The sequence below is a fragment of the Papio anubis genome, chromosome 4 (assembly GCF_008728515.1).
Source record: "Papio anubis isolate 15944 chromosome 4, Panubis1.0, whole genome shotgun sequence".
Classification (NCBI taxonomy): Eukaryota; Metazoa; Chordata; class Mammalia; order Primates; family Cercopithecidae; genus Papio; species Papio anubis.
Window position 1 is genome coordinate 135,234,538 of NC_044979.1, and position 17,673 is coordinate 135,252,210.

The 17,673-nt window shown below is 49.2% G+C and overlaps 1 protein-coding gene across 12 annotated transcripts in view; it reads right to left on the minus strand.

Annotated features, from left to right (window-relative positions):
* GTF2I (general transcription factor IIi) overlaps positions 1-12,793 on the minus strand; it is a 117,459-nt gene extending 104,666 nt beyond the window's left edge. For 4 of the 12 annotated variants that reach the window (XM_021935760.2, XM_021935759.2, XM_021935758.2 and 1 more), the window contains exon 1: positions 4,446-4,843. Coding sequence is in view for 7 of the 12 variants with exons in the window: in XM_031665460.1 (XP_031521320.1) it covers positions 12,311-12,791 (481 nt within the window). In the remaining 5 variants the exon portion in view is untranslated. Of the gene's footprint in view, positions 1-4,445; positions 4,844-12,310 lie in introns of those variants that run through there. The other 8 variants (XM_031665462.1, XM_031665464.1, XM_031665463.1 and 5 more) reach the window with 4 other exon arrangements.
* Positions 12,794-17,673: the final 4,880 nt, after the last annotated feature.

Sequence of the window (17,673 nt, forward strand, 5' to 3'; positions counted from 1 at the left end):
AAAAAAAGAAAGAAAGAAAGAAAAAACCTAAAAATCTTTCTCAGTAAGAATTGCCCTCAACCCCATCTGGCAAAAAGAACCCCCAAAGCCTACATTTAAATGCCAGTCTCTGTAGTCATATTTGAGTAAGCTGAATTGTTGGAGGGGCATGTGGCAGAGGAGCATCAGCACACAATGCTCCCCAACCCCCATACCTCCAAGGACCAAAACTACAAGCTGTGGTCCTATCACTCAAACCTTCTGTGTGGTGGGTGTGGCAGACTTTGGGCATCTGAAGAAGATAATGTAACAAACGCCCGTGCTGCGACTAAATTAATAAATAAATCAGAGTGGGGAAAAAGTCAAACTTCCATAGATTTCCCATTTTATTCCGCACTTAAACCATGACCCCTTTTTAAACCGGAGATTTACGAAACTTTTAACTTCTAATCATGGCTAACAGGAATTCTCAACTCTCAGCCAGTTTTCTGAGCAATCTACGGTCAGTCGTCCGAATTATTTTTGATTCTTTAAGATCTAATTTTATTTTTATTTTCTATTTTTTTTTTTTTTATTTTTTTTGAGACGGAGTCTCGCTCTGTCGCCCAGGCTGGAGTGCGGTGGCGCGATCTCGGCTCACTGCAAGCTCCACCTCCCGGGTTCACGCCATTCTCCCGCCTCAGCCTCCGAGTAGCTGGGACTACAGGCGCCCGCCACCACGCCCGGCTAGTTTTTTGTATTTTTAGTAGAGACGGGGTTTCACCATGTTAGCCAGGATGGTCTCGATCTCCTGACCTCGTGATCCACCCGCCTCGGCCTCCCAAAGTGCTGGGATTACAGGCTTGAGCCACCGCGCCCGGCCTTATTTTTATTTTTTTGAGACAGTCTCGCTCTGTCACCCAGGCTGGAGTGTAGTGGTGAGATCTTATCTCACTGCAACCTCTGCCTCCCGAGTTCAAGAGATTCCCCTGCCTCAGCCTCCCCAAGTAGCTGAAACTACAGATGCACGCCACCACACCCGGCTACTTTTTCTATTTTTAGTAGAGATGGGGTTTCGCCACGTTGGCCAGGCTGGTCTCGAACTCCTAACTTCAGGTGTTCCACCCACCTCAGCCTCCCAAAGTGCTCGGATTACAGGTGTGAGCCACCGCACCCGGCCAAGATCTAATTTTAAAGTAAGGAAAAGCAAACATCTCCGATAAATTTCCCTCCCTTCATTTTGCACCATTGTGAATGGTTCTCAAAGGGCTGTCCGGGGAGCAGCCACCATCACCACCACCCAGGGAGCTAATCAAAATGCAAATTCTCGGGCAACTCCCCAGACGTGCAGAATCAGCCTGGAAAGTAGGACCCAGCAAGCAGAGTCTGCACATGCCAGCGCTCCTGGGAACGCCCAGGCGCGGCGGTTTCAGAACCTCGGCTTAAGGGTTGAGTCACACCGGCCAGGTTCGTGTGCTAGGTAAGCAAGAGTACAGAACCCTCCAACTTCTCTAGACTTGTTCCGCTCTATAGAATAGAATTACAGACTTGTCACAAGGATTAAATAAGAAAAATACTGTACATCGAAAGTGCTCAAGAGCCATGGGGGGCAAGGAAGACATTCAAATGTAAGCAGCATTGTTACCCCAGGCAAGGCTAGGACGATGCCAAACTGGAAGGGGAAGTGGAGGGAGAAACACAAAGGAGGAAAAGGCTTGTCCCTGCCCCTATGAGCTCAACACCCAGTGACTAGGCCAGATGCAGAGGAAAATAAAACTGCCCTTAGCCGGGCGTAGTGGAGCGCGCCTGTACCCAGCTACTCAGGAGTCTGAGGCAGGAGAATCGCTTGAACCCAGGAGGCGGAGGTTGCAGTGAGCCGAGATCGCGCCATTGCACTCCAGCCTGGGCAACGAGAGTGAAACTCCGTTTCAAAAAAAAAGAAAAGAGAAAATAAAGGTGCCCTGCGAGGAAGGACACACAGGTTGATTGGGAGATTAATAAGAAACAAACTCTAACCATACAATATAAGACCTCAGGACGGGAGCAGTGGCTCACGCCTGTAATCCCAGCACTTTCCGAGGCCAAGGCAGGCGGATCACCTGAGGTCAGCAGTTCAAGACCAGCCTGGCAAACATGGCAAAACCCCGTCTCTATTAAAAATACAAAAATCAGCTGGGTGTCTTGGCAGGCCCCTGTAATCCCAGCTACTCAGGAGGCTGAGGCAGGAAAATCGCTTGAACCCGGGAGGCGGAGGTTGCAGTGAGCCAAGATCGTGCCACTGCACTCCAGACTGGGGGACAGAGCGAAACTCTAACAACAACAAAAAAAAAACAAAAGAGAGAGAGAGAAAAAAGACCTTAAGGAAGCAGCTGCATATGAGCAAGATTGATTTCCATAGCCTGAAAAACGTCATCCCAGCCAAAAGGCCAAGATCCCAAGAAGCAGGAGAAACGAAAGCCAAGGCAGCAGCCCCCAAAAAATCCTGTAGCAGGAAATAAAATCGGTCATCCCACACCATAGGCCTCAGCCTGGGGAGAAGACCCCGCCTCCGCAGGACACTCTACCTGCACATTCTCATTTGCAAACTAACTTCCCCTTTTGTTCCCTGAAGGACTGGAGACTTCTCCTCTGCACTGTTGGCTGATCAAGCCATAGTCTGCGGCAAAGTTGAATTTAAAAGAGATAAGGCCCAGCGTGGTGGCTCAAGCCTGTACTCCCACCACTTTGGGAGGCCTAAGTGGGAGGATCACCAGAAGCCAGGAGTTCCCAACCAGCCTAGGCAACACAAGAAGATCCCATCTCTAAAGAAATATCAAAAATTAGCCAGCCGTGACCCAGGGCGGTGGCTCACGCCTGTAATCCCAGTTCTTTGGTGGCAGGCCGAGGGAGGCCGACTGCTTTGAGCTCAGGAGTTTGAGCCTAGCCTGGCCAACATGGTGAAACTCCATCTCTACTAAAAATACAAAAATTATCCCGGCGTGGCGGCGCACGCCTGTAATCCCAGCCACTTAGGAGGCTGAGGCAGGAGAATGGCTTGAACCGGGGAGGCAGAGGTTGCAATGAGCCAAGATCATGCCACTGCACTTCAGTCTGGGCCACAGAGCAAGACTCCATCTCAAAAAATAAAAATAAAAAAATAGAAAATAAAAATCAGCCGGACATGATGGCATGTGCCTGTAGTCCCAGCCACCGGGGAGGCTGAGGCAGGAGGATCGCTGGAGCTCAGCTGTTGAAGGCTGCAATGAGCTACGATTGTGCCACTGCGCGCTTCAGCCGCGGCAACACAGAGAGACCCTGTTTCTAAAAAAAAAAGAAAACTAAGCCGAACGCGATGGCTCACACCTGTAATCCTAGCACTTTGGGAGGCCAAGGTGGGAGGATCGCTTGAGCCTAGGAGTTCAGGACCAGCCTGGGCAACATAGTGAGAACGCGTCTCCACAAATAATTTAATTTTTTTTTTTTTTTAAAAAGGAGGAGGTCAGTAGTCGGCAAGAACTGCGCATCCGCAAGAGTGGACACTACTCCAACAGCACCCCACCTCTGAACATCCCCAGCCGCAAATCAGTGCAAATCCATAACCTAGGGAGGACAAAATTCGCTACACGAAAAGGCAAAAGTTGGATTAAGAAAAAGTGGAGGAGCCAGGGAGCGGCAAGAAGACAGCTTTTTCCATTTCATTTTCCTTCTTCCTCTGCACTCCCGTCGTCTGGGTGCTGGCCGAACCCAGACGGCTTAATTTTCATGGCCTAAGGCTGAGGTTTTCCTTCCGGTCATTGTGTTTATTTCCCCCAAAGAACAGGCCCCGCGGGGCAGGCGCGCCGAGCCGGCCCGGGACAAAGCCCACTGCGGGCTCCACCTGGGAGCGGGGCGGGGCGGGGGACTGCGCTCCCGCTCCCCCGCCCGCCGCAGTTACCAGGCAACGCGCGGCCCCGCCCCCGCGCCGGTCGGCCAATCCCGCGCGTCTGCTGCCCCGGCGCAGGAGCCCCAGATACACCAGGCGAGCGCGACCCCACGGCGGCTCGGGCCTGGCACCGCGCGCGCCCCCGCACCGCCTAGCCGGCCAATCAGCGCGGCGGGGCATGCGCAGCCAGCGGGGCCGCTCGCTCGCTCGTGCGCGGGACCGCACGCGCGAGGCGCCCCCCCACCCCACGCCGGTTGGCGCGCGCGCCCCTCCCCCACGCGCACCGAGGCGCGCGCGTGCCACTGTCGTCCCCCGCGACCGCGTCCGTGCCGCCCCACCCCCATCGCCTGGTTTCGGCCACTGCCAAGGCCGGCGGGGCTGGAGACCCGGCGAGGCGGTGGGGGTGGGGGTAGGGGGAGGCGGCACGGGTGCCCCCCAAGGCCCCAACCGCGCGCGGCGGGCCGCGGCTCCCAGGCCCCTGTCCCTGCAGCCCCTGGCGGGGCAAAGTCTCCAATAAAGGCCCCCGCTCGCAATGGCCCCCCGAGGCGGGGGCAGGGGGCACGGGGATGAGGCGAGAGGGACTCACCCGAGTGCGGCCGCCTCCAGGCAGCGCCGGGGCCGGGGATGCCGAGGGGAGGCGAGTGTGGGCCGCGCGCGCGCTGCGGCCGCAGCGGAGCAGCCTCAGCTGAGGGGAGCTGGCGAGCGGGAGGGAGGCGAGAGGGGGCGAGGGGCCCGTGCGTGTCGGCCGCGCTCCTGTCACCGCCGCATGGCCGCCCCGCAGGCAGGGCCTCGCTCGGCGCCTTGATCCGATCACTGGGGGACAGAGGCAGAGGCCGGGGTGACCGCGGCAGGCGGGCGGCCGCGGCTGGAGAGCGCGTGCGGGGAAGCGGGGGGGCGACCGGTGGCCCCTTTTCTCTGCTCTCCCAGCTTCTCTCTCACCCTCCTCCTCCTCCTCCTTTTTTTTTTCTTTTTTTCTTTTCTTTTTTTTTGTTCCTCGAAGGCGCGTTGCGCGTGCGCACCCGCAGCGCCGCCCAGCGGGAGTTGTAGTTTCGGATGCGTTCCCCATCAACGCGGCAGCAGGGACAGGGGACTACAACTCCCAGGAAGCACCGCTCCGGCGAGCCCCGAACCCGAGGACGAGGCAAGCGCGGCGCCCGGCCCTCTCCAGCAAGGGCTGTCAATGGAGGCGAGGGTGGTGGGAGCGAGAACATGGCTGCACCTGGGGCCTGCGCGGCCGCCCGGGTGGGGGAGGGGAGCCGGGGTGCAGAAACGGAAATCTGGACGGGTGGTGGCTCCGGCCTCGTCCCCACCGCGCGCCAGCCGCCGTCCAAGTCCCCCACTTGCTCTTGCACCCCACATTCCTTGCAAATTGCCAGACCAGGATGCTGCAAAAGCCGGGGAGCCCCGGGCCGGCCCGTCGCCCTCCGTGCTCTGCCAAGGGGAGTCCTCCCGCCCTGCACCACCCTCCGGGACACAAAGAACAACTCTCTAGTGTTTTCCAAGCTGTCCTGCAAAGAAACCGTTGCCCCCAAGTTTGGACAGGCGAGAGGGGAGGAGACCTTGTGTTTTAATTCCTCCCCCAGACCCTCCGCCTCTGTTCTCCCTCAGGATTTGGAAGGAAACTTGCAAGGGAGTGGGAGCAGAAATCCTGACTCGTAGCTCCTGTTTTGTTCTGTCAACCGCGATGCGATTTAACTCAAACTCCTCCCCCTACCATTATTTTTTGCTTCTCAACTTGCATTAGCCGGTGGGTTTTGAAAATGGTGAGACACTACGGTTCACCTAAGTTAAACTCCAAAACTTTACAACCCCGAGGCCGACGATTTTTAGATGTTTATGTAAAGCACGAGATTCAGTGGTTTTTCTGATCCCCCCACCCAGTACCACCCACTGGGGATTCGGGCCACGACAGTCATCCTCCCCCGACCCGCCGCTTCTCGGTAGGTGGCGACCACGACGCTTTTTCCAGCCTCCAAGTCTTTGTCGCTAGCGAGAAAACTTTCCGAGCAGCCAGTCTTTTGATGTGGGTCCAAAAAACCTTTCCTTTGAATCTGGGTTCTCCGATTGGCATTCCCCATCGTCTCTCTTGCACAGACCGCACCCAATAAAGCCTCCTCTAGAATTTTCGTGTTGGATTTTTAAAAAAATACATGGAGAGCGTAAAGCTCACCGGAGAAGCAGACAGCCTGAATTTTTGCGATTTCCCCGACAATGTCTAGGATCCCTTCGGTCCTTGCCTAAAAAGATTGTGACTCTCCTTTGTCGATTGTCTCGAAAGCCATTCATTAAGTTTGCCCAAGAGCAACTTTCTTTTTGCACTTGTATTTCATTGACATTTAGGAATATTTAATTAAATTCTCTATTCCCAATACCACGTGCCACTGACATATATTTAGGAACAAATTTAACTCTTGAGAAGCCTGTAACTCTAGTAAGAACAGCCAGCCTGTGAGACGCAGATTTCAGCTGCTGTGGACTTCGGTGAGTATGTTTTGTTGAGAGAGTGGTTTCTCCACCTGGAGGGGTCAGGGAAAGGATTTCCTGGGTATAGTGGAGTCATGGAGTAGAATTCGGGAGGGTGTTACAAAGTGAGGTAGTAAGGCAGAAGTGTATTTAGCCAAGATGATCCTTATCATGTGAAAACGTTTGGAAGATAGTCCCTTTCTTCTGTGAATTTGTTTAGTGGTTCACAGTGGAATTCTTTTTTTGAGACCGAGCTTCGCTCCGTGGCCCACGCTGGAGTGCAGTGGTGCGATCTTCACAGCAACCTCTACCTCACGGGTTCAAGCCATTCTCCTGCCTCAGCCTCCCGAGTAGCTGGGATTACAGGCGTGCACTACCACGCCCAGCTAATTTTTGTATTTTTAGTGGAGACGGGTTTCACGTATTGCCCAGACTGTTCTCGAACTCCTGACCTCAAGTGATCTGCCTGCCTCAGCCTCCCAAAGTGCTGAGATTACAGGCATGAGCACCGCGCGGGGCCCACAGTGGAATTTTGCTGCCTCTTCATAAACAACTCCAACTTCTTTGAGACTGAAGCAATTCCTAAAACGGTTAGGTCAACATTAGCTGGTTTTGAATTACCTCTAGTCAGAAAGCTGTCTCTGTTGAGGCAATGTGTATGCAGACAAAGCGTTTTTCTGAGCATTTTGCCATCAAGGCTTGTAACCCTCAAATTCATGTGTTACAGTCATAAAATATCTTGCATGTTCTCTCTTCATTAAGTTCTGGCTCACCACTTTCGCAGCTCGTTGGAACACTTGTCACTATTCATTGACCAATTTCTCCTTCATCTTAGTGGTATAGATGCTACATTAATTGTGACCATTGTTATAAATCACTTTAGATGCCATCTCTCTGCAAAGGTAGGGTTATGTTTTACTTTTTTTTTTTTTTCCTAGTTTTGAGACAGGGTCTCACTGTGTCACCCAGGCTGGAGTGCAGTGGCCCGATCACAGCTCACTGCAGCTTCCAACTCCAGACTCAAGCCATTCTCCCGCCTTAGCTTCCTGAATGCCTGGGACAACATGTATGTGCCATCACACTCAGCTAATTTCGTTTTTTGTAGACACGGGTCTCACTATGTTGCCTAGGCTGGTCTTGACTTCCTGGGCTCAAATGAGCCTCCTGCCATGGCCTCCAAAGTGCTGAGATTACAGGCGTGAGGCACTGCACCAGGCCCAGGTTTTTTTTCAAATGTAGGATCACATTACTGTTTTGGGGATTGAGCGACAGACGAAAAATAATAGTTGATTTGTGTCTAAAACTGATGTCGTAGGAAATCCTCTTTTATTTCATTTATTGATTTTTTTTGCGAGGGGATGAGATCTCACCCAGGCTGGAGTGCGGTGGTGCGATCTTGGCTCACTGCACCTCCTGGGTTCAAGCAATTCTCCTGCCTCAGCCTCCCAAGTAGCTGGGATTACAGGTGTACACCACCACGCCCGGCTAATTTTTGGATTTTTAGTAGAGACAGGGTTTCACCATGTTGGTCTGGCTGGTCTCAAATTCCTGACCTCAAGTGATTCGCCTCCCTCAGCCCCCAAGGTGCTGAGATTACAGGCGTAAACCATGCACGCAGCCAGAAAATCCTCCTTTAAAGATTAGAATCAGGATGGGCACGGTGGCTCATACCTGTAATTCCAGCACTTTGGGAGGCCAAGGCAGGCAGATCACCTGAGGTTGGGAGTTCGAGACCAGCCTGAGCAACATGGAGAAACCCCATCTCTACTAAAAATATAAAATTAGCCAGGTATGGTGTCACATGCCTGTAATCCCAGCTACTCAGGAGACTGAGGCAGGAGAATCGCTTGAACCCAGGAGGTAAAGGTTGCGGTGAGCCAAGATCATGCCATTGCACTCTAGCCTGGGCAACAAGAGCGAAACCCCGTCTCAAAAAAAAAAGAGAGATTAGAATCACAGGATGCATATACCAAGAGATGCACACTGGACTGGGGCTTCAGCAAGAGCAGATTTGCAGCTTTCAGCTCATGGTCAGTCAAGACATAAGTGCAGAGTCCGACAGCTGGCAGAACCATCCATGTTATTTCCATCATTTCCCCCTCTCTTTTTGTTAATGTTTAGCTTAGCCTTCAGATGAGCGTCCATACGATGTGACTTTTCCATTCTTCTGTATGGTGGGAGACAAAGCCAAGTCAAATGGGCCTTGGCCAAGCTAGAGATGGATCTGGACCATACATGAGCACTTCTACCAACTCAAATGAATCTTTGCTTAGACTCTGGGCTTAGAGCTTCGTTGACTGCTTTGAAATAGCACGTGATTGGCGCGGTGGCTCATGCCTGTAATCCCAGCACTTTGGGAGGCTGAAGTGGGTGGATCCCGAGGTCAGGAGTTTGAGACCAGCCTGGCCAACATGGTGAAACCCCATCACTACTAAAAATACAAAAAAAATCAGCCGGGCATGGTGGCATGTGCCTGTAATCCCAACTACCTGGGAGGCTGAGGCAGTAGAATCGCTTGAACCCAGGAGGCAGAGGCTGCAGTGAGCTAAGATCACACCATTGCACTCCAGTCTGGGCAAAAGAGCGAGACTCCATCTCAAAATGGTAAAACCTGTCTCTACTGAAAATACAAAAAATTAGCTGGGCATGGTGGTGCACGCCTGTAATCCCAGCTACTCAGGAGGCTGAGGCAGAGAATCACTTGAACCTGGGAGGCTGAGGTTGCAGTGAGCCAAGATGGCCCCACTGCACTCCGGCCTAGGAGACAGAGTGAGACTCCGTCTCAAAAAAAAAAAAAGGCCGGGCGCGGTGGCTCACACCTGTAATCCCAGCACTTTGGGAGGCTGAGGCGGGCGGATCACGAGGTCAGGAGATCGAGACCATCCTGGCTAACATGGTGAAACCCCATCTCTACTAAAAATATAAAAAATTAGCCAGGCGTGGTGGCGGGCGCCTGTAGTCCCAGCTACTCAGGAGGCTGAGGCAGGAGAATGGCATGAACCCAGGAGGCGGAGCTTGCAGTGGGCCGAGATCACGCCACTGTACTCCAGCCTGGGTGACAGAGCGAGACTCTGTCTCAAAAAAAAAAAAAAAGAAAAAGAAATAGCATGTGATCATGGGACCCTGGAAAGGAACCCCTGAAAGCCCATGGTGACTGAATGATGGTTATGCCACTTTGTTGAGATCTCTGTTATTGGGATCATACACTCTTTTTAAAGATGCTCTTTTGAATCCAAACTGAATAATCTTTTGGTGACTCTGTTATATCATTGTTTTTTGGTAGAGATGGAGTCTTGCTGTGTTGACCGGGCTGGTTCCAAACTCCTGGCTTCAAGCAATCCTCCTGCCTCAGCCTTCCAAAGTGCTGTGATTACAGGCATGAGCACTTGTACCCACCCTCTCTCATACATTCTATTTTATTTATTTATTTATTTATTTATTTATTTATTATTATTATTTTTGACAGAGTCTTACTCTGCCGCACAGGCCGGAGTGAGGTGGCACAAGCTCCGCTCACCACAACCTCCACCTCCCGGGTTCAAGCGGTTCTCCTGCCTCAGGCCCTCGAGTAGCTGGGATTATAGGTGCATACCACCACACCTGGTTAATTTTTGGATTTTTAGTAGAAACGGGGTTTCACCATGTTGGTCATATTGGCCAGGCTGGTCTCAAACTCCTAACCCCAGGTGATCCATCCACCTCGGACTCCCAAAGTGCTGCCACTGCATTTCAGCCACTGTGCCCAGCCCTCAGTCATATATTTCAGATTGCCCAAAACCATAATTCTGGTGAAAGTTCAGATACTCTGTTTTTCTGTTTTCTGCTTTTTGTTTTGAGACAGGATCTCTCACTCCAGTTGCCCAGGCTGGCGTAGAGTGGCGAGATCTCGGTTCACTGCAGCCTCAAACTCCCAGGCTTAAGCAGTCCTCCCACTTCAGCCTCCCAAATGGCTGGGACTACAGGTGCACACCACCACACTCAGCTAATTTTTTGTATTTTTAGTAGAGACAGGGTTTCACCGTGTTTCCCAGGCTGGTCTTGGACTCCTGGGCTCAAGAGATCCGCCTACCTCAGCCTCCCAAAGTGCTGGGATTACAGGTGTGAGCCACCAGGCCTGGCCCAGATACTCTTGACAGATCTGTATTCCACAGCAGAGCATGACTTTTGATGAATACCAGAGGTCTTTTTCGTTGAATTCTGATTGATACAGGCCCAATATCTTCTAAGTCCAATTTCTTGGTTTTTCTTTACAATGTACATAGTACACTATACATTCTTTATATAGAGAACAGAATGTAAAATATCATTTGGAAGATAATACTTTGATCCTGTAGACATTGTTCCAGTTTATGATTTGCACAATCCTGTCCGGATGACTTCAGTAGGGTCACAAGACCTCTTTGGCTGTCACATGTGTGTCTACACTCTAGCAGATAACTCCTTTGTTCTTACAATGATACTTTTTTTTTTGAGACTGAGTCTCACTCTGTTGCCCAGGCTGGAGTGCAATGGCGCAATCTCGGCTCCTGCAACCTCTGCCTCCCGGGTTCAAGTGATTCTCCTGTCTCAGTCTTCCGAGTAGCTAGGATTATAGGCGTGTGCCACCAGACTCGGCTAATTTTTGTATTTTTAGTAGAGACAGGGTTTCACCATGTTGGTCAAGCTGGTCTTGAACTCCTGACCTCGTAATCTGCCCGCCTCGGCCTCCCAAAGTGCTGGGATTACAGGCATGAGCCAGCATATCCAACCACAATGATATTTTTTAATACTGATTATAAAACACTGTTTTTGAACAGTTTTTTGTTTGAATAATTTGAATAATTTGAATCCTGAATGAATGACTACCTTTTCCAGTATGTATGGTTCTTAGAATTCATCCAAAGGTGGAAAAAAAAAAAAAAACTAAATCCAAGTTATAATTTATTCATAACAATTAATAATGTAGATGTGATCTAAATAGACCTTCCAGCTCTAGCTCTGCCTTTTGTGTGAGCATCTGGCCGACACAGTAAAACGAATATTCATGTTGCACCAGTTGAAATAAACAGTTTTCTTTGTTGGGGTAGCAGGATTTAGATGAATTTTATCTGCTATTTAGGATTATGTTAACACTGTCGTTTTTTAAAGTTTTTAAATTTAAGTTTTTAAATATAAAGCTCTAAATTTAAGTTGTTAAAAATAAAACCTCTATAGTATTTTCTCTGCCTCCTTCAGGGATTTGGGGAAATCAGATGATACGTAGATGAAAATACTTTATGAACTTGGGTACGTGTTATATAAATATTAGATGGTATTATTTAGCATTCAAAACTTTTTTTAAATATGAAAAAGTCCATGTTCCATGTTTCTTTTCTTTTCTTTTTTTTTTTTTTTTTTTTTTTTGAGACAGAGTTTCGCTTGTTGCCCAGGCTGGAGTGCAATGGCGCGATCTCGGCTTACTGCAACCTTTGCCTCCCGGGTTCAAGCGATTCTCCTGCCTCAGCCTCCCGAGTAGCTGGGATTACAGGCATGCGCCACCATGCCTGGCTAATTTTGTATTTTTAGTTGAGACGGGGTTTCTCCATGTTGGTCAGGCTGATCTCGAACTCCCAACCTCAGGTGATCCGCCCGCCTCAGTGGGAGAAGGATGAGGAGCAGAAAAAAAATAACTATTGGATAGGCTTAGTACGCGGGTGGCAAAATAATCTGTACAACAAACCCCGGTGACACGAGTTTACCTGTATAATAAACCTGCATATGTACCCATGAACCTACAATAAAAATTTAAAAAAAGAGAGAGAGAGTGAATACAGTAGTCCCCTGTTATCTGTGGGGGACACATTCCAAGACTGCCAGTGGATGCCTGAAACCTTGGATAATACCAAATCCAACTAGGCACAGGAAGAAGTTAACAGCAATGATAACAAAATAGAACAAGTATAGCAAGTACTAAGGTGAATGTGATCTCTCTCTCTCTCTCTCTCTCAAAATAACTTGTACTGTACTCACCCTTCTTCTTCTTCTTGTAATGATGTGAGAATCTATGCCTGAATCTGTGTAACCATCCCTTACTCGCAGTAAATGGCTTGGTGTCAGTTTCAGAGCATCCCTTGCTAAAGTCTTGGTATAGGCTCAAGGCTTTTTGGCACAACACGTTGCTGTCAATGGGAACACGTTTTCTGTTCATCTCTTCCACCCACAAATGCAGTGCCTGTTCCATCTTAACTAAGCACTTATCACGCACCGTGGCCGTCACTTTAGCAGTTGGAGGTGAGACAGCAAAACTAGCACGAATTTCTTTTTCCTTCTTCACAATTTCACGGATGGAAGATTCATTCTTCCCGTAGATCTTAGCAACCTCAGCATAGGATTTTTTTTCTTTCCTGATTAAGTCGAGAACTTTCACCTTTTCACTTAGAGGGAGCACTTTACGGCTTCTCTTTGGCCTGTCCAAATTCCCAGCATCACTACTCTTGTGCTTTGGGGCCATTATGATAGAAAATAAGGGTGACTTGAACACAAACACTGCAATACTTGCAGACAGTCGATCTGATAACCCAGACGGCTCCCAAGTGACTGACGGGTGGGTGGCGTCTACCGTAGTTCCCCCTCTTATCTGCAGTTTCGCTTTCTGCAGTTTCAGTTACCCACGGTCAACCGCGGTCCAAAAATAGCTATGTTCAGTACAAGAAGATATTTTTGAGAGAGAGACGGAGACAGACCATAGTCACATAACTTTTATTACAGTATATTGTTATAGATGTTAGAACAATTCCATATGACTATATCTATAGATATATATAACAGAGACAACCTATAGCCTTGCAACATAATCATAAAATCAAGAGATGAAAAATCTAGGTTAAATGCTGACAACAAATACCTGCATCCTTCCTTTTCTCTTTTTGTTTCCACCGTGGACTTAACCACCAGTTTCTTGATTCTTTAGCATTGCGTTTACCAAGCCTTTCCTCTTTTTCTGGTGAATCATAGCAGCCTTTTTTAACCCCTTCAAGACCTGGTGTTTATTATACTTAAGGTAGATGACCCACTTGGGGAAGTTTTCATCAAAGAATAAAGGGAATTTTTGAACAATGGGTTGGAAGGGGGAGGGAAAGCCAATCAGAACGATGCTGTTCAAAGTGAAATTAACCCACCATCTGGCCGGGCGCGGTGGTTCGCACCTGTAATCCCAGCGCTTTGGGAGGCCAAGGCGGATGGATCATCTGAGGTCAGGAGTTCAAGACCAGCCTGGCCAACATGGTGAAACCCCGTCTTTACTAGAAATACAATAATTAGCCAGGCATGGTGGCAGGTGCCTGTAATCCCAGTTACTTGGGAGGCTGAGGCAGGAGAATCGCCTAAACCCGGGAGGTGGAGGTTGCAGTGAGCTGAGATCATGCCACTGCACTCCAGCCTGGGCAACAGAGTGAAACTGTCTGAAAAAAAGAAAAAAGAAAAAGAAATTAACCCATTATCAGTGTAACAAGTACTTTTCATTGTTTTCCCAGCAGTGAGAAGGTGTTAATTATCCATTCCCTTCCCCCTAAACCTAGGGAGGGGGCTGACCAAGCTCTGGCTTGTACCTGGGGCTGTAGGCTGACTTCATTCATACCAGCCTACTGTGTTTTCCAATCCCAGATGAACTCAGACTGACCCGGATAATGGAAGGAAGTGAGGGGCACCAATGAGTATCAGGAAAGAATCTGAACACCTACTATATTCTGGAAAACCTGCAAGACCATCTGTGCCCTCCAGAAATGTGTGATCATGGCTCACATGTATTGAGCAGTCCTTCAGAGCCACGCACCAGGCTCAACACTTAATAGATTGTCTCATTGCTTGCTGCCTCTGTGGCAAGTGCACCGAATGCCCCTCCACTCCCATGCTAAAGAGGCTCAGAAAGGCTCAGTACTCAGCCTGGGATGCACAGATGGCACAATCAGATTTTGATCTAAACCTGCTCGGATCCAAAGCGTGAATTCTTAACTACTGTTGTCCATTCACCAGTAATAACCATCTGATTCAAGCAGATATGACAAATGAATCAAATACAATATGCACTCAGGTAAATGTGTCAAGATGGCACAAGAAAGCTACACACAAAGCAGACAATTTTTCATGGAGAAAGTAGCATTTGCAGCTGGGCACGGTGGCACCTGTAATCCCAGCGCTTTGGGAGGATGAGATGGGCGGATCATAAGGTCAGCAGATCAAGACCATCCTGGCTAACATGGTGAAACCCTGTCTCTACTAAAAATACAAAAAATCAGCCAGGTGTGGTGGCGGGCACCTGTATTCCCAGCTACTCAGGAGGCTGAGGCAGGAGAACGGCGTGTAACCGTGAGGCGGAGCTTGCAGTGAGCCGAGATAGCGCCACTGCACTCCAACCTGGTCGATAGAGCAAGATTCCATCTCAAAAAAAAAAAAAAAAAAAGAAAAGAAAAGAAAGAAAGAAAAAGAAGAAAGAAAGAAAGTAGCATTTACAATGAAAAGTAAAGGATGGGTAAATTGTTTATTTATTTATGTACATGTGTATTTATTTATTTATTTTGAGACGAAGTCTCACTCTGTTGCCCAAGCTGGAGTGCAATGGCATGATCTCGGCTCACTGCAACATCCACCTCCCAGGATGAAGCAATTCTCCTGCCTCAGCCCCCTATCGAGTAGCGGGGACTACAGGTGTGCACCACCACACCTGGCTAATTTTTTTTTTTTTTTTAAGACGGAGTCTTGCTCTTGTTGCCCAGGCTGGAGTATAGTGGCGCAGTCTCAGCTCACCACAACCTCCACCTCTTAGGTTCAAGTGGTTCTCCTGCCTCAGCCTCCCGAGTAGCTGGGATTACAGGCATGTGCCAACACGCCTGGCTAATTTTGTATTATTAGTACAGACAGGGTTTCTCCATGTTGGTCAGGCTGGTCTCGAACTCCTGACCTCAGGTGATCATCCTGCCTCGGCCTCTCAAAGTGCTGGGATTACAGGCATGAGCCACCGTGCCCATCCTAGGATGAATGAATTTTTAAAAAACAAAATAAGATGAATATTATTTTAATTTTTCTATTTGTTTTTTGTTTTTTTGTTTTGTTTTGTTTTGTTTTTTTGGAGACAGTGTCTGGCTCTGTCACCCAGGCTAGAGTGCAGGGGTGTAGTCACTGCTCACTGTAGCCTCACCATGTTAGCCAGGATGGTCTTGATCTCCTGACCTCGTGATCCGCCCGTCTCGGCCTCCCAAAGTGCTGGGATTACAGGCTTGAGCCACCGCGCCCGGCCTTTTTTTTTTTTTTTTTTTTGAGACAGAGTCTCGTTCTGTTGTCCAGGCTAGAATGCAGTGGTGTGATCTCGGCTCACTGCAAACTCTGCCTCTCGGGTTCAAGTGATTCTCCTGCCTCAGCCTCCCAAGTAGCTGGGGTTACAGGTGCCTGCCATCACGCCCAACTAATTTTTGTATTTTTAAATTAGAAATGGGGTTTCACCATGTTGGCCAGGTTGGTCTTGAACTCCTGACCTCAGGTGATCCTCCCACCTCCGCCTCCCAAAGTGCTGGAATTACAGGCGTGAGCTACCGTGCCCGGCCTTTTTTTGTATTGTTATACTGAAGTTTCGTTTTTATATAGTGAAACTTAACCAATTTCTTTTCTTTTTCTGTTTTTTGAGACAGAGTCTCACTCTGTTGCTCAAGCTGGAGTACGATATTTTTTTTTCTTAATGTCTTTGGTGTTAAAAATCAATAGTGAGAAATGCCCTCCCCACCCCAATAATTAGTCTCTCTCTCTCTCCCTCTCTCTCTCTCTCTGCCAACACTGAGATCTTTTTCTCTCTCCCTGCGTCAGCCTGGCTGTCTGGGGCTCTCCTTTTCACAGTGGCTTTAGGGCTGTCCTTCCTGGCCCCAAGTCCTTGCGCCTGCTGTGGCTTTCCGTGGTCTGTGGGCACCTTCCCCCGCCACTGCTCTCCTCCCAATGGCGACCTCCCAGGGCTCCCTGGCAGCACAGACACTGGTCACTTCCCCTGCAGCCCCAGGCCCTAGGTTTCCAGGTGGCGGAAGTCCTCCTCCGCCCTGCACTCAGAGCCCTGCCCTTCCCCACTGGTTCTGAAATCCTACAAGTATGTGGAGCGAGGGAGTGTTCAGGAGGGTACCCCAGTACTGGCTGAGGAGGTAGGGGACAGGACCGATGACATTGCTAAATCCTAATGCAATCCCTTCCCTGGGCAGCTGCCACCCTATGGGGATTTCCATGCATGCAGTTTGCAGAGGAACAGAACGTAAACAGCTTAGAACCAAAGCTCTGTTAAGTCCAGCTGACAATTCTGCTTCCCCTTATAAACTGTGCATAGGGAGAGAGGGGCCCTAGTTTTATAGTTCAGTCTGTAGGAGCTTGGTAAGCATGAGTTAACTCCCTAATCCTGATCTCAGTCCTGTTGAGCCAGCCAGAGTAAACGGTGAAAAGGTTTCCCTCTAACTTAATCTCACTCTAACTAGTGAAGAAAAAGTCTCAGTTTGGTGTGGATTTGTTTTCCTTTTTGCAAAATATACATGACATGAAATTTGCCATTTTAACCTTTTTTTTTTTCTTTTTTTAGATGGGATCTCTCACTCTGTCGCCCACACTGGAGTACAATGGTGCGATCTCGGCTCACTGCAACCTGCGCCTCCAGGGTTTAAGCGATTCTCCAGCCTCAGCCTCCTGAGTAGCTGGGATTATAGGTGCACGCCACCATGCCCAGCTAATTTTTGTATTTTTAGTAGCAACGGGATTTCACCATGTTGGCCAAGCTGGTCTCGAACTCCTGACCTCGGGTAATCCACCCACCTTGGCCTCCCAAAGTGCTGGGATTACAGGCGTGAGCCACTGTGCCTGGCTGTATGTAACGCATTTTGTTTATCAATTCGTCTGTTGATGGACACTTCAGTCAAATTTCCACATTTTGGCTATTATGAACAACGCTGCTATGAACATGAGTGTACAAGTAATATCTTTTTGAGTACCCCCTTTCCTTTCTTCTGGATATATACCTAGGCATAGAATTGTCATGTTAATTCTTTTATTTATTTATTATTATTATTATTTTTTGAGACGGCGTCCTGCTCTGTTGCTCAGGCTGGAATGCAGTGGCATGATCTCAGCTCACTGCAAGCTCCACCTCCCAGGTTCACGCCATTCTCCTGCCTCAGCCTCCCAAGTAGCTGGGACTACAGGCACCCACCACCGTGCCCAGCTACTTTTTTTTGTATTTTTAGTAGAGACGGTGTTTCACCATGTTAGCCAGGCTGGTCTTGATCTCCTTGATCTGCCCGCCTTGGCCTCCCAAAGTGCTGGGATTACAGGCGTGACTCACCGTGCCTGGTCCCTAATTCTTTTTTTTTTTTAATTAA